A 12,893-nucleotide genomic window follows, 5' to 3' on the forward strand; every position below is an offset into this window, starting at 1 on the left:
TCCCATTTGTTAAATCTTTCATTAAAGGGTATAAATTCACATACTGTCCTTTCCTGTACGGAGTATTCTGTTTCACAGAACTGAGGCTTCATGAAAAGTATTTAAAACCTAAGAATTTAAATAAGAGTGTCTTTTCCTGTTTAATCTATGATCTCTGCTCAGGTTGTATCAATTGTAGGCACTTGAGTTTACTTGAGCATAGACTGTAAGAAAAGCAAAGATTCAAGTAAAATAACAAAGTGTATGTTTTGCCTCAATTCTGGCTATTCCTCTGCACCCCATATTCCTCTGCACTCCAGATAAGAAGTGACTTATCTGGAAAACTTAATTTGACTAGAAGATGGGTGGTATATAACTGCAGGCTGTATAACTGCAGGCTCATCTTGGGCTCCTTTTACAAAGTAAGAACACACCTCAGTAAACTTGTATAATCCTTTAATCTTGTTTTCTCTGTCAAAACCCCTGTCAAAGCAGGGGTTTTGTACCAGTGTGATAGGAGTTAAGTTTTCACATTTAGTAACCTTAAATCATTTTTATCTTTTCCCCTTCTTTTTGTGGATTGCTATAATAATGAATGTCTTTTTTGGTGTGTTTTCTCCTGTCACCTCCCCGTTTCACAGATTCACCACGTCATTTCTGGTGGTATCACTTGATCTGCTGGCTAATGAGTGCTGCTGGTATCATTTGTATCCTTGTTGCTCATGAACACTATACTGTAGACGTCATCATTGCTTATTATATCACCACACGGCTCTTTTGGTGGTACCACTCAATGGCTAATGAAAAGGTGAGTGGCAAATACCTTTAGAATCCATGTATTGCCCAAAGGTCTAAGTTAGTTTTTAATTTCTAAATAAAAATAGAGGTTCCATATTGAAGTTTAAACAGAATGGGCAAGGAATTTCACTTTACTGTTTAAGTAAATGTTAATAATTTGTCTTTAAAACATTTTTTTGAACTTTGAGGCTTTTTTGCTGTAGTTGGTGTTCAGAATAGCCTTTGTTTGTCTCAGCCTAAGAATAATCAGTAGTTTAGTAATAAAACTTGTGGCCAACTGAAATTACCTAGACCATCCTAAAATTCTAGTGACAGTTCTTCTGTAAATGTCAATAAAAGTATATTTTTCAGAAGGTATCTGCTGCAGTTGTTTAAACAACACTTTCAAGTAGAAGCATAGCTCTCAAGCCAATTTAATTCAATTTTCAACTATTAGTCATCAATGGAAACATGACATGCCTGGAAGCACTCGCATTCAGAAAGACTTGGGTGCTTTGTATCCCCAAATTTTGTACAGCAACAAAGCATCCCTTTGTGTTAAAGATGCTCACTTTGTCATATGCATTTGGACTATGATCTATGCATTATCCCAGTTCTGTGTTTTCTAGGCTAAATGCTTATTGTCTTTGCGGAAATGCGTTTCTGTTGTCTTGACTCAATATAATTGATCATAATGCTCTAAACTAACTGACTGTTTCCTTTTCCTCTTTATCTACTTGTGCCAATACAGACTTTAAAGGTTTCTTCGCAGACGAATTTTCTCTCTCGAGCATGGTGGTATCCAATATTTTATTTCTTTGAGAAGAATGTGCAAGGCTCTGTTCCTTGCAGCTTTTCCTGGCCAATATCTTGGCCTCCCAGCTGCTTCAAATCTTCATGCAAAAAGTATTCACGGGTTCAGAAGACAGGAGAGGACAATGAAAAATCTACCTGAAGAAACGAAGGAAAGCATCTGCTCTGTGGTTTTTTTGTTTTCTTTTGTTTTGTTTTTTACCAAAACATTAATGCTGTAACCAAAGTTAAGAGGACTCTACTGTAACTGAAGAAGTGGACCAAGCTTCTGTGCAATTGATTGAAGAGACAATTATAGACACATATATATTGCCATTTCAGATGTTTTCTTATCATCAGGCTGTACAGACCTATTCTACTCCTCAGTGCTAATGAAATGCACCACTGATGGGATTATTTTTATTAAAAAAAATGGAGCAGGACTTTGCTTTACTAACGAGATAGAGGTGCCAAAGACTACAGTAACACTTTCATTACTAACTATCACTCATCCACAGAAGCACCCAAAAGTCTCATCATCAGAGTTCTGGAGTGCATAAGGGCAAAAACATGCTCAGTTGTAAAGGCACGATATTGGCGTATCAAGGTATATAAAAAAATAACACAATAGTGGGAAGTGGTTTGTTGCATTATTCTTGCTAATGAAGGTAAGGCCTTTGCATGACTGGTACAGCTGGAAGCGAGTCTGACTTTTTTTACACACTGGGGGTATGAATATCTTATGACCCTAAAATATTGCTTACCACTATTAACTCCCGTGTATTCTACTATATACCAATTTTTACATTTTTATTAGTAATTTTATATTTAAACTGTTGTGCTACCTGATGACTTTGCTAATTAGAAATAGCTGCTAACATCAGAGGTCAAGGAGCCTAAAATTTTATTTTTAATAAGGGACACAGTTTCAAAAATCTTTAATTACAGTTGGCCTTGTGTATATAGCTATACAGTGCCTATCAGTGTATGTACATGCATATACACACAAAAGCACATACTAAACCAAGTTATTTACTGGGAAGAGTGATCATAGAGTTCTTCATGCAGGTGAAAGTCCCACAGCTCTCACCTGCTTGAGGAATGCAAGGCCAGGTCCAAAATGAGGCTACACTTAAAATTTAATTTTTAATTTTAGTAGCTATCTCTTGCTGAAGCTGTGTAGCAAGTTTGCTTGGGAGCCATAGTTCTGTGTTAAATTTTTTTTTTCTTTACCTGTTGGCACATGTTTCTGTGACTTTACTTTGAAAGGAAAACCCTCCAAACAAAAACATGCCAAGGTAAATACCTACAACAGCAGCATTTCTTCGAGTATAACCAAAAACCCTTTCATATTAAATTACACTGTTGTAGAACTCACTTGTAGGTTCCTTTTTTCCCCAGGGTTTCAGTCCAATTAAAATGTCTAGTTAAACAAGTTGTCTGAGAAAGTGGGAAATTAGCATTGGGTAAACATGTAACAAAACCACAAATTAACTGCTACCAGGTTCTTGTTGGTTTATGTTTTGTATTGTTGGGAAACCAAAGTAGAAAATTAGCATACCGTGTTTAACCATTCTTATTCTGGATTAATTTCTGCAGTTAATTCAATATTGTTTTCCAATTTTCAGTGAAACCTGATGCAAAAATAAAACTGCACCAAGTGTTGAGGTGATACTAATATAAAGGAAATGCTGCTTAATATTAAGAATGTCTTGAATTGACTGACAAGTGTGAACACAATTTAAATTATGACAACTTCCTTTTAAAAAGTTCAGTTTAAAGTTATAAATGAAATAGTATTAAAATGATTTTTTTTTTTCAGCTAAGGGGATCATTGCTCTTGTTGTACATGAGTATTTTTGTGCATTATCAAAATAATACAATAAACAATGTTCCTTACATCCTTGGTAAAACTTAGCTAAGAAAGAAGTTCTGCTGATGTTTGGTTTTGTTATTTAAAATGAGCTTAGTAGACTCTGATAACATGCCCCTGAAGTTGTGTGTGTATGGGCATAACTGTGCTTCCATTTGCTTGCTCCTAGCAGACTTTGAACAGCTAAAAAGCCAGTATCAAACACTTACGAGTCCTTTTTCTCTGTCATATAAATGAGTCTGTTCAATGTCAGTCAGTAAATCTCCCAAGATACTTGTTATATTAGTACTACTTCATAGAGCATAATTTTTTAAAGATTAAATCTAAGCTTTGTGATATCCTAAATATGGTCATGTTAAGCCACCTGTAGTAATACTGTCTTTTAGGATTTATGAACAGATTTCATTATTGGTAACCGTACCTTGAAAATTAACATGATTAGAAGCCTTACAGGAGGAGCCTAAACAGTGGTTTTCATCTGGTGGCTGAAAAATACATACTTAGGTAGTCTAGATAGCTAATTGCATAACCACCACTGTGTCTCAGTGGGATTTCTGTAATATATCTGTGAAGTAGAACTTCGTGCAAGATGAGGTGTTTTGGGTTTTTTATGCTTATTCTTATTTCTGGAAGGAAAAAAATGTGAGTGATGCAATAGAACCAAGTGAAGACTCTGCTTTCATGGGGCCATTTGGGCTTTCCTTATACTGCTGAATTTGATAGAAACTTCTATTGTAATACAAAAGGAAAGTTTAAGTGGCAGCTCTAGCTTAAAATACTTGATTCCTGTTCTGGCTCAGCCTTTCCATAAGTGCTTAATATTTCTCTGTTGTATCCAAGCCCTCAGAAGGGAGTGTGTGTGGGGAGGGGGTAGTGTTTAATTAGCAGAAAGCACCAGTTCTCTATTCTCTCAATAGCTTTTAATTGCTTTTGCAAACTTGGATGGTATAGTTGTATTTGAAGATAGTTTAGGCCTATATATAGGGTGATGAAATGGGGTAAGTAATCATACATGCTGATTCTTACTGCTATAGTAGTTTATCTAATACAAACCACAACTGCTTCATGAAAATTACTAATTTTAAGATCTTACTGATTGTTGTATATTAATACCATGAAGCTGAAAATATAGTTTCATCCTAAGAGGAAAAAGGATTGCAGTAGGTAAAAAGGAGAAACTTGAACTTAAGCCTACAATCAAATTATTAGTACATTATTTGGACTGTATATGCCCAATGTTTTGCAACCTGTCATTACTTATTTTTTCCTAGTTACAATATATCTTAGAGGTGTCATATGGGCTGCACCTGTGCTGTGACTATAACATGCTCCTTCTCTCTGCTGAAGAGCATTTACATGTTGAACTTGCCAGACACTTCAAAAAACCCAAACCCAAGAACTAAACTCTACACTTGTACACCTGGCATATCAGTATGACTTAGTTGCCTTGTGTTTATGAAACAAGCTTTGTGAAATGCCTCATCTAAATTTAAACCTGGATGTAACAGGTTAACTTTCAAGATTTAAAGAAATGTGCTCCTAAGTGGTCATGCTATAGATGTTTAATTTTAATGCTAGAAATGATTAACATATACTTGAAACCACTGTAAAAGGACACTTTTTTTTCTGGTATGTGCTTAGCACTCCCATGTGGTCATAAGTGGTACTATGTATTAGCTATCCTTCATTGCAGTTTTCTTGGAAAGATTGCTACAGGTGGGGTAGTAGCAAAAATAGCTGTGCTAAATGTTGCTATGAACTCAAGTACTGCATTTGCTTCCCTCCTTAAAGGGTAAGGGAGAAGGAAACTAAAAAAAAAAAATCAAGACTGTATATGCTAAGATGCACTACCTTCATGTAATAGAGAAATAAGTTCAGTAACAGAGACAGAACTGGGAAGTCTTCTAAGATATGAGAGAGCAATCTCTTAATTGGATTATTGCAAATCCACTTACCAGTGTCTTAAATCGGAATCTGTTCAAGGTATGGCTTTCTCCCATCATTAGTATCTGGCTAGACAGTTTATGGTAAGTTGTTTGGTACTGACCCGAATTCTCTTGCTCAGTTCAGTAGATGTGAAGTATGATTTACAGTTCTAGAGACAGGTCCATAAACTGCAGTGCAAAGTGAAGCCTTTCCATTTACTTTAAATGAACTTTTCCATAGCTCTTTGTTTTGTTTGTTTGTTTGTTTGTTTTTTAACTTATAAACCTTGAATCTTAAAGATTCATGAGGTAATTTTGAAAACATGTCCAATCTATCAGATGCACTGAAACCATTTTTCCTTACTAGTAGACTTAACTACTAGTTAAGTTAACTAGCTCCATTGTCATCTTGATATTTTTACAATACCCATGTTTTGGACTTAGCCAGAACTCTTCTATGAACACACAAAATTAGAGTGATACTGTAAGGTTGAACACTTCTGAAACGTTCTATACAAGCCACTGTAAAATCAACATCTTAAATTCAGTTACTGAGGAAAGGGATCTTAAAAATAAATACTTCTGTTGGGCTCCACTCAAATGAGTGTTGCTGCTTAAGTGCACATGCTTATAAGTAAGCCTTCATATGCTACTTTATTATGCTTCCCAGTGTCCAAAAAGAAGTGCTGTGAAACAGGACAAAGGCTTTTGTTCTAGTATTTACAAGAAAAAGAAAGATAGATGAAAACAAAGAAGTAGATGGTGATCATATATTGCTTTTTACATGAAATTGAGCTAAAACTACACCTAACTTCTAAGTAATGTAGAAATAAATTGTTTTTTGTGTAATAGTGCTGAAAAAAAAGCCTTTAAGGAAACAGGCAACGTTAAGTACTTCATTCTACAGTACAGCTGTGTATCTGTGCTGGTTCTCATCCATAACTTAGAGTGTAAAAATAAAACCCAACTCTGAGAGATGCTTGGAGATTTTAAAATACTTAAATATAATTAGCAATTTTTTGTGAGTTGTTCCTTCAAGCTCTCACTAATAGCTTCTAAAACAAGAACAAAGTGCTGCAATGCTTAAAACATACTGAAGCTTTTTCTAGTTGGCTTAAGTTTCCATGGATTTAACTGTATGATTAAGTCTTATTAACCTAGAAAGTAGCACACGACAATGTCAGGCTAGATACAGATAGCTTATGTATTGCAGGGAAACATTCTGGTTCTGAACTCATCTTTCCAAACAAAACACTCAATGCCTGAATGATGTTTTAAGATGGAGTAACAATACTGGGCAGTCTCTAATGTGTATCTAAAATACTGGTGTTGAAGATTCCTTCTCTCCTAATGTAAATTGGTGATGAAAAACTCAGGAAGATTTGAATTGTTTTCAGTGAAAATGTTTTAATTACAAAGGATTTGGAGTTTAGCAAAGAGTTAGCAGTTTGTTTTCTGTGGCTCTTTGCTGTGCACTAACCTTTAAGATGCAAACTAGGTAGGAGAGAAGAGCAATAGCAGCGCTTGCTGGAAGGAGCAGTGTGTGACTTTTGAACTAAAATTATATTGACTGCATGCTACCTGCAGTCTTATCTGTACTATAGTTGAAAAAAGATGCTGTATTATACTATTATACTTAGTGTTCACACTTTTTCAAATTATTCTGTAGTGGTTGGCCCAATCCTTCCCCTAGATGAGGAGTGAGTATTTTTGTCCTTTGCTTGCTGTATGGTTGAACATAACTGGTTTTAGTTCTGGTAAATGCCAATGAAAAAAAAGTGTAGATCCATTGTATACAGTGCCTAAGATGTTTTTAAGGAGTCTATGCATGGGTTTCTTCTAGGAGAAATACTCTTCTTTCAAGCTGTGCCTGTATAATTATGTCAGCTCTTGCATTTGCCCTGAGCATAGCAAGGTTTTTAGGATGTTAGCATTTGTGACACTGCAAAGAATTACTACAGAAGAATCTCATTTGTGCCAATTGAGATGACTTTTCACAAAGTAACTTTGCTGAATATTTGACTTTTGGTTTTGGTTTCTTTGGGGGAGGGAGTTTATTTGGTTTGGTTTTTTGGTTTTTTGTTCTTTTTTTTTTTTTTTAATTAAAAGAAGCAGTCAAAAACTAGTCTGAAGTAAAAGCATCTTGAGCAGGTGGGCACCCAAGCACCGTGCAGGCACATGTGTGCAGAGAGGGGTCCCTGTGGCATGTGCAGTGTTGGATTCAGTACAGAGGCTTCTCTGGGAAGGTGAACTAGGTTGTACTTACATAGTAGACTGTGAGCCATCTTTGCTTGTCATTTTGAGCTCCTTTAAGACTGAGAGCACAGTACCAAAGGTGGCAATAGCTAAAAAGTGTAGTGAAGGTCACTTGCAAATCAGAAAAGTATAAAAGGGCTGAAAAGGCAGATCTCTGTAAAACCAGTCATTGGAGAGCTGTTTTCTAATTCAAGGGAGCATAAAATTTGGGGTTACTTCAAGCATGTGAGTTCCATTTAAAATGAATGGGTCTGTTTGCTTTTTAAATTACTGGGGTTTTTTCATTAGAGATGATAGGAGCGCTGAGAATATCAAGAGGAAGTTATCTCCCTGCTTACTTTTACCTTTACCATTGAAGTGTTTGTGTATGAACAATATTACTAGACTCCAGCCCCTCTTACATTTTGACCAACTTGTTATGAGTGCTTTATTTCTTTAAAAACTGAGTTTGCATTCCACTTTTTTCATAATTTGTTGCCACTCAAAATGCTGCTTACACTTAAACCTGTGCTGATCTGGGCTCCTGTCTCACTATGTCTGCCTCTTCTAAATGGCTCAATACAGAAGAGTAGGATTTACATTTGAAAAGACTCCATAATTAACCCTAAAGCCAAAAGGCATTCTTGTCAGACACATCTTTGCACAATTTGAGACTTGAAAGTATTTTTAAATACAAAACCTAACATGCTAGGACATACTTTGTTTTTTTTCTCTCAGGAATCAGTTCTTGTTCTTTAAATGTTCAGTATGTTTGTTTGTGTTTGTTTTCCTGATTCAGGAGAGCATGTGTGAGATGTGAAAAAGATGAGTTCTGGCAACTTTGTGAAGTCAGGGTCATACCAAGGAACCTGAAAGTAAAAGCAGAAATAATGGTCTGATGGCTGATGTTCTCGTGCTTTCCATGTGACTTTGAGAACTGTAAACACTTCTGTAAAAACACTGCAGGAGACTTTGCTTTTAACTGCAACATGTTTTCATACTCATTGGCTGACAGCTTTTCTTGCATGATTTCTCCTAGGTTGAATCTGTAGTTCTGTACATAGGTTGGAGCTATATATCCAACCTTGGAAAAATTAGGCAAGAAAAGCTGTTGGCTGCTGAGGAACCCTACCTGGTAATGTAGGAATGCTGTAATGTGTGCACGATAAGGAGCTAATAAATGGCAGGTTTTTATGGCTTTAGGGTCCGGTTCTGCAAACACTGCACAGCATAATGCTACAATAACAAATGATAATACTTATAGACCTTTTGTGCTGTAGTTTCCACTAATGTTTGCAAACTGGGCCTCATTTTTGCATAAACTGTTCACAATTAGCAAGAGTTGACTTTTATCTTGTGAAACTTTCAGGATGACGCTTTATAGCTGATGTCAGCTATTTTGGTTAGGTAACTGTGTGTTGTGGTTTGCTGTATGCGTGCAAGAGAGACTTAGAGCTAGAGTTGTGATTTGTAAGATATTGCAATCTGTTCACTGTATAAAAAAAAGAAAAACAAACCCCAAAACCCCCTATTGCACTAGCTGTACTTTAAAAAAGCAATAACATGAGCATCTTTTAGCTTTTGTCTCCAAAGGTGCTATCTGTCATGATCATTTGCATTGTTGACCATGAATTTGGTAAAAACATGTTAAAGAAGTTGTCTTATGTCGTTTAGTTGGCACATACAAGTAGAAATTTTTTGTGGTCAGCCTGTGTACTGATAAATGCAATACTTTGGACTACTTACATGACCACCCATACCTTTAAAAATCAGAAACCTATATCCATTTATGGTGCTAATGATCTCAAATATTATTAAGAGCTGGTATTCTCTTCTTACCCATGAACACTAAGGAAAGCTGTTTTGACATCTTTTCAATAAAGCAAAATTTCTCTACATTTTGAGCCTGTTCCAGATGCTTTTAATATAAATGACCCTTTTCTATTTCTATTTTATATAAAAACTGCAAACAAAGTAAGTATTTTAATGCAGGAAAACATTAGAAGTGTATATGTTGGTCTAAACTACATGTCCAAGTCTAAGTTTTCATACATTCTTAAGATAGCTAGTCTTCTGAAACTCAGTCTGAAATACAAGAGTTGTGTTGGCAGGATTAAGGTGCAAGCTAGTAGTTTAAAGAAAATCATCCTCTGGCTTCATCATCATTGTTGAAACCTCAGAGACAGAGAGGATGTGAAATGCACAAAGCTGCAGCAGGAGAACACATTATTATGCGGGGTAGATCCACTTTTTACTGAAACTTTGAAAAAACAAACTTGTGAAGGAACATGACCATGTAACCATATCTAAAGAACAGAATTGAAATTTGATGTAATTATCAAGGCTGTTCATTGTAGGACATTATAAAAACTCATGAAAGGACATTAAACTAGATTATTTAGATTGTGGAACAGCAGTGTAACTTTCTGGCTTTGTTTGAAAGCTTCACAAGCAACGTTCTCTTATGACAAAAAACTCTTGTGCCTTCTGTTGCAGAAGTTATTGTTCTCTTCCCTCCCTGCCTTTGGTTATGAATTTTTTTGTATACAATGAAGGACAGTGCACTTCCCAGTCTTTTCAGGAGGCATTTTTGGGCAGCAGTACCTACACTTTCTACCCATGGAGAATACCAAGACTCTCTTTCTAAAGGCCCCTTCCATGTCAACTTGCAGTTGTAAAAGTGCCTGCCTGTGACACATACGGCAAGCCTACTGTAATCAGCTCTGAAATAAATACGCTCTATTTGATATGGACACGTGAACCTGGCAGAGTGGATGCCATGTCCAGGTACACCCTGGTGAGTCAGCAGGGTGCAGCCTGGAACACTGCAGCACATTCCTCTGCTCTAAAGGAGTTGTGCTCTGAGGTTTTGGTCCCTAAACTGTTCTCTTTCATATACTGTGATAAGTTCTCTTGAATCACATACACCTTGCATGTCAAGGAATATGGGCTTGTAAGAGATCTATTTTATGGAACTTCTGCATCAATGCAAAGAATATTCCATGGCTAAAGTAACTTAATTTAAAGCAGAAACCTGTCATCTGAGATAAAATCAGGGTGAGCTGCTGGGGGTTTTCTTGAGTGAAGAGGGATAATCTAGTAGCAATAGTCTAGATTGTGTCTTGCTACTTGTCTCAGTGCCTGCTTTAATAGTAGGACACTTGGAAGAGCCAAAGATAGAACAAAGTCATCCGTAACAGTCCTAAGCCACATTGAAATATAACTTTCCAATCTCTTAATTACTAGATGCTTCAGAGAAAAAGGGCTTTTGTTTTTTAATTTACAAAAAAAAAAGTGCAATATTTACAGAAATATAAAGAGGTAAATGGCTGCAGGTTTGAATGCCCTGCAAAAAACAAAGCCTTTGTGAGCATGTGACATGCACTTGACTGTGTTTTTTTTAGCCTTAGCATTTGCTCTGTTACAAAAACATGTTTCAGTGCACTAGTCTAACTCAGAGATTTCAAATATTTTCAATATTCTTTTGGCAAGGAAAGTGTTTTTTAATGAATAAAGTGCCTGTGGAAATAAAAATCCAAAAGTTGCCTGCAAATGTAAATAAAGCATATAAAACCACCACCCATACTTGAAGAGAATGGGTGCTAACTCAGTAACTGTAGAGAATAGCTGCTCAATAGTCATAAACGTTGATAGGATTCAAAGTTTGAGAAAAGAATATTATGTTTCTTTTGAGAGTTTACTGTGTTAATTAAACTTCTACTGTTTCTGCTTGGGCCTTAACTCTGTAACTTAGTTATCTTTAAAGAAAAATAAGTTCCTTTGAACTATTCTATTTCAAATGCTTGTTTCAATGAGTCTTTGATGGGGATTTTTGTTTGTTACATGGAGGGGTTTTTTATCTGTTAAAAGTAAAGTCACCAAATGCTTTGATTACTCAATTTGAGGTAAAAGAGTTTGAAGAATGGTTTTTCCTTAAATGCAGAATTCAAGGGAGGGTGGGTTTTTATTACACTGCTACTAGGACTGAGGAGGAATGATTTCCATGGGAAGCATTATAGTGCTAAAACTTGTATATGTAGTTATTTGAGGTAAGCAGAATATTAGTATATGCGTATTGTTTTGCTGTTAATTTTATGCTCTATAAAGAGGCTATTTAGTACTAATTTAAATTGAAAAAATGGATTTTAATGTTGCAATAGCTATTATTTTAACGTGAAACATCCATTTATGTACTGATATGCTGGAGCAAAATATACATTTGATCATTAACTTCATTTAAAAGTATGAAAGTAATCTTATTTTTATCAAAATTAATGTGGAATTTAATCTCTGGACAAGCTTGAATTGGTCATACACCACTGAAACCAATCTTTCAATTGCATACAGAAGGAAGGCAGGCTTTTTTTTTATCTAGTGTAACTTCTTGACTAGGCTAAGAGGGAAGGGAGACTAGATTACTGTTCTATAAAGAAAACGGGCAAAATCAGTAGTGTGTTTCAGCTGTGCTGAATAGCTTAGCTTCTTATTTTCACACTGTAGAATTTAAAATTTTCTTGAGACTCAGATTTAAGATGTCTTTAGTTCAGCTAAATTTTCACCTGTTCTTTTTATATTTTTTCTAATAGTTGCATTTTATTGGTGTACGTTGTAATTAACCACTGAATTTCTGCCAAATATATATAAAAAGATGCATTCTGTTCTGCTAATTTAAATCTGTGTTCTTAGGGTTTTTTTATTTTGTTTAATCCATGGCTAGTAAAATGTCCGTTTGCTGTTTAGATTAAAGAGACGGTTGCCTTACTTGTTTGGAGGAAAGCTGACCTTCACCGTTTGAAGCTTTATGTATTTCTAAAATTCCTGTAACTTCTGTAAAATTGCAATAAAACCTTTTTAATACAGTTCAGCCACTATTTTATGAGCCACTTGTCACTATTTTTATGGAATGCTTAACTATTTAAAAAGAAGTTTTTTAACAACATTGTTTATAGTGAATAAGCACCTCTTGTTCCCTGCAGTTTTTTATTTTTTGGGGGGGGAATCACTTTAAAGATGGTGTACTTGTGTCTTGCCCACAGTGCTCTTCTCTGTACCAAGAGGGGGGTACCAAGAGCACTTCCTGAAATCGCTGATGCTGCAGCAAATGGCTTGGAACACCATACAGTAGCATTTTCATCATCTGATTACCTTTGTAGGGATTACATTTCGTTGTTGATCAGCAGGAAAAAGTGCACCAAGGTGTATTCTACAGAGCGAGGGAAGTTACCCTGAAAACCAGTTGGGAGTAGGTTTGGGTTTTTTGGGGTGTTGAGGTGTTTGTGTGGTGTGTGTGTGGAGGGGTGGTGTCTGTGGGG

At 35.8% G+C, this 12,893-nt stretch overlaps 1 protein-coding gene across 6 annotated transcripts in view; it reads left to right on the forward strand.

Annotated features, from left to right (window-relative positions):
• SGMS2 (sphingomyelin synthase 2) overlaps window positions 1–12,452 on the forward strand; it is a 61,179-nt gene extending 48,727 nt beyond the window's left edge. For all 6 annotated transcript variants that reach the window (XM_064652064.1, XM_064652069.1, XM_064652066.1 and 3 more), the window contains 2 exons: window positions 621–787; window positions 1,508–12,452. In XM_064652064.1, the coding sequence (XP_064508134.1) occupies window positions 621–787; window positions 1,508–1,711 (371 nt within the window). In that variant the 3' untranslated portion in view covers window positions 1,712–12,452. The remainder of the gene's footprint in view (window positions 1–620; window positions 788–1,507) is intronic.
• Window positions 12,453–12,893: the final 441 nt, after the last annotated feature.

The sequence above is a fragment of the Pseudopipra pipra genome, chromosome 4 (genome assembly GCF_036250125.1).
Source record: "Pseudopipra pipra isolate bDixPip1 chromosome 4, bDixPip1.hap1, whole genome shotgun sequence".
NCBI classification, from domain to species: Eukaryota; Metazoa; Chordata; class Aves; order Passeriformes; family Pipridae; genus Pseudopipra; species Pseudopipra pipra.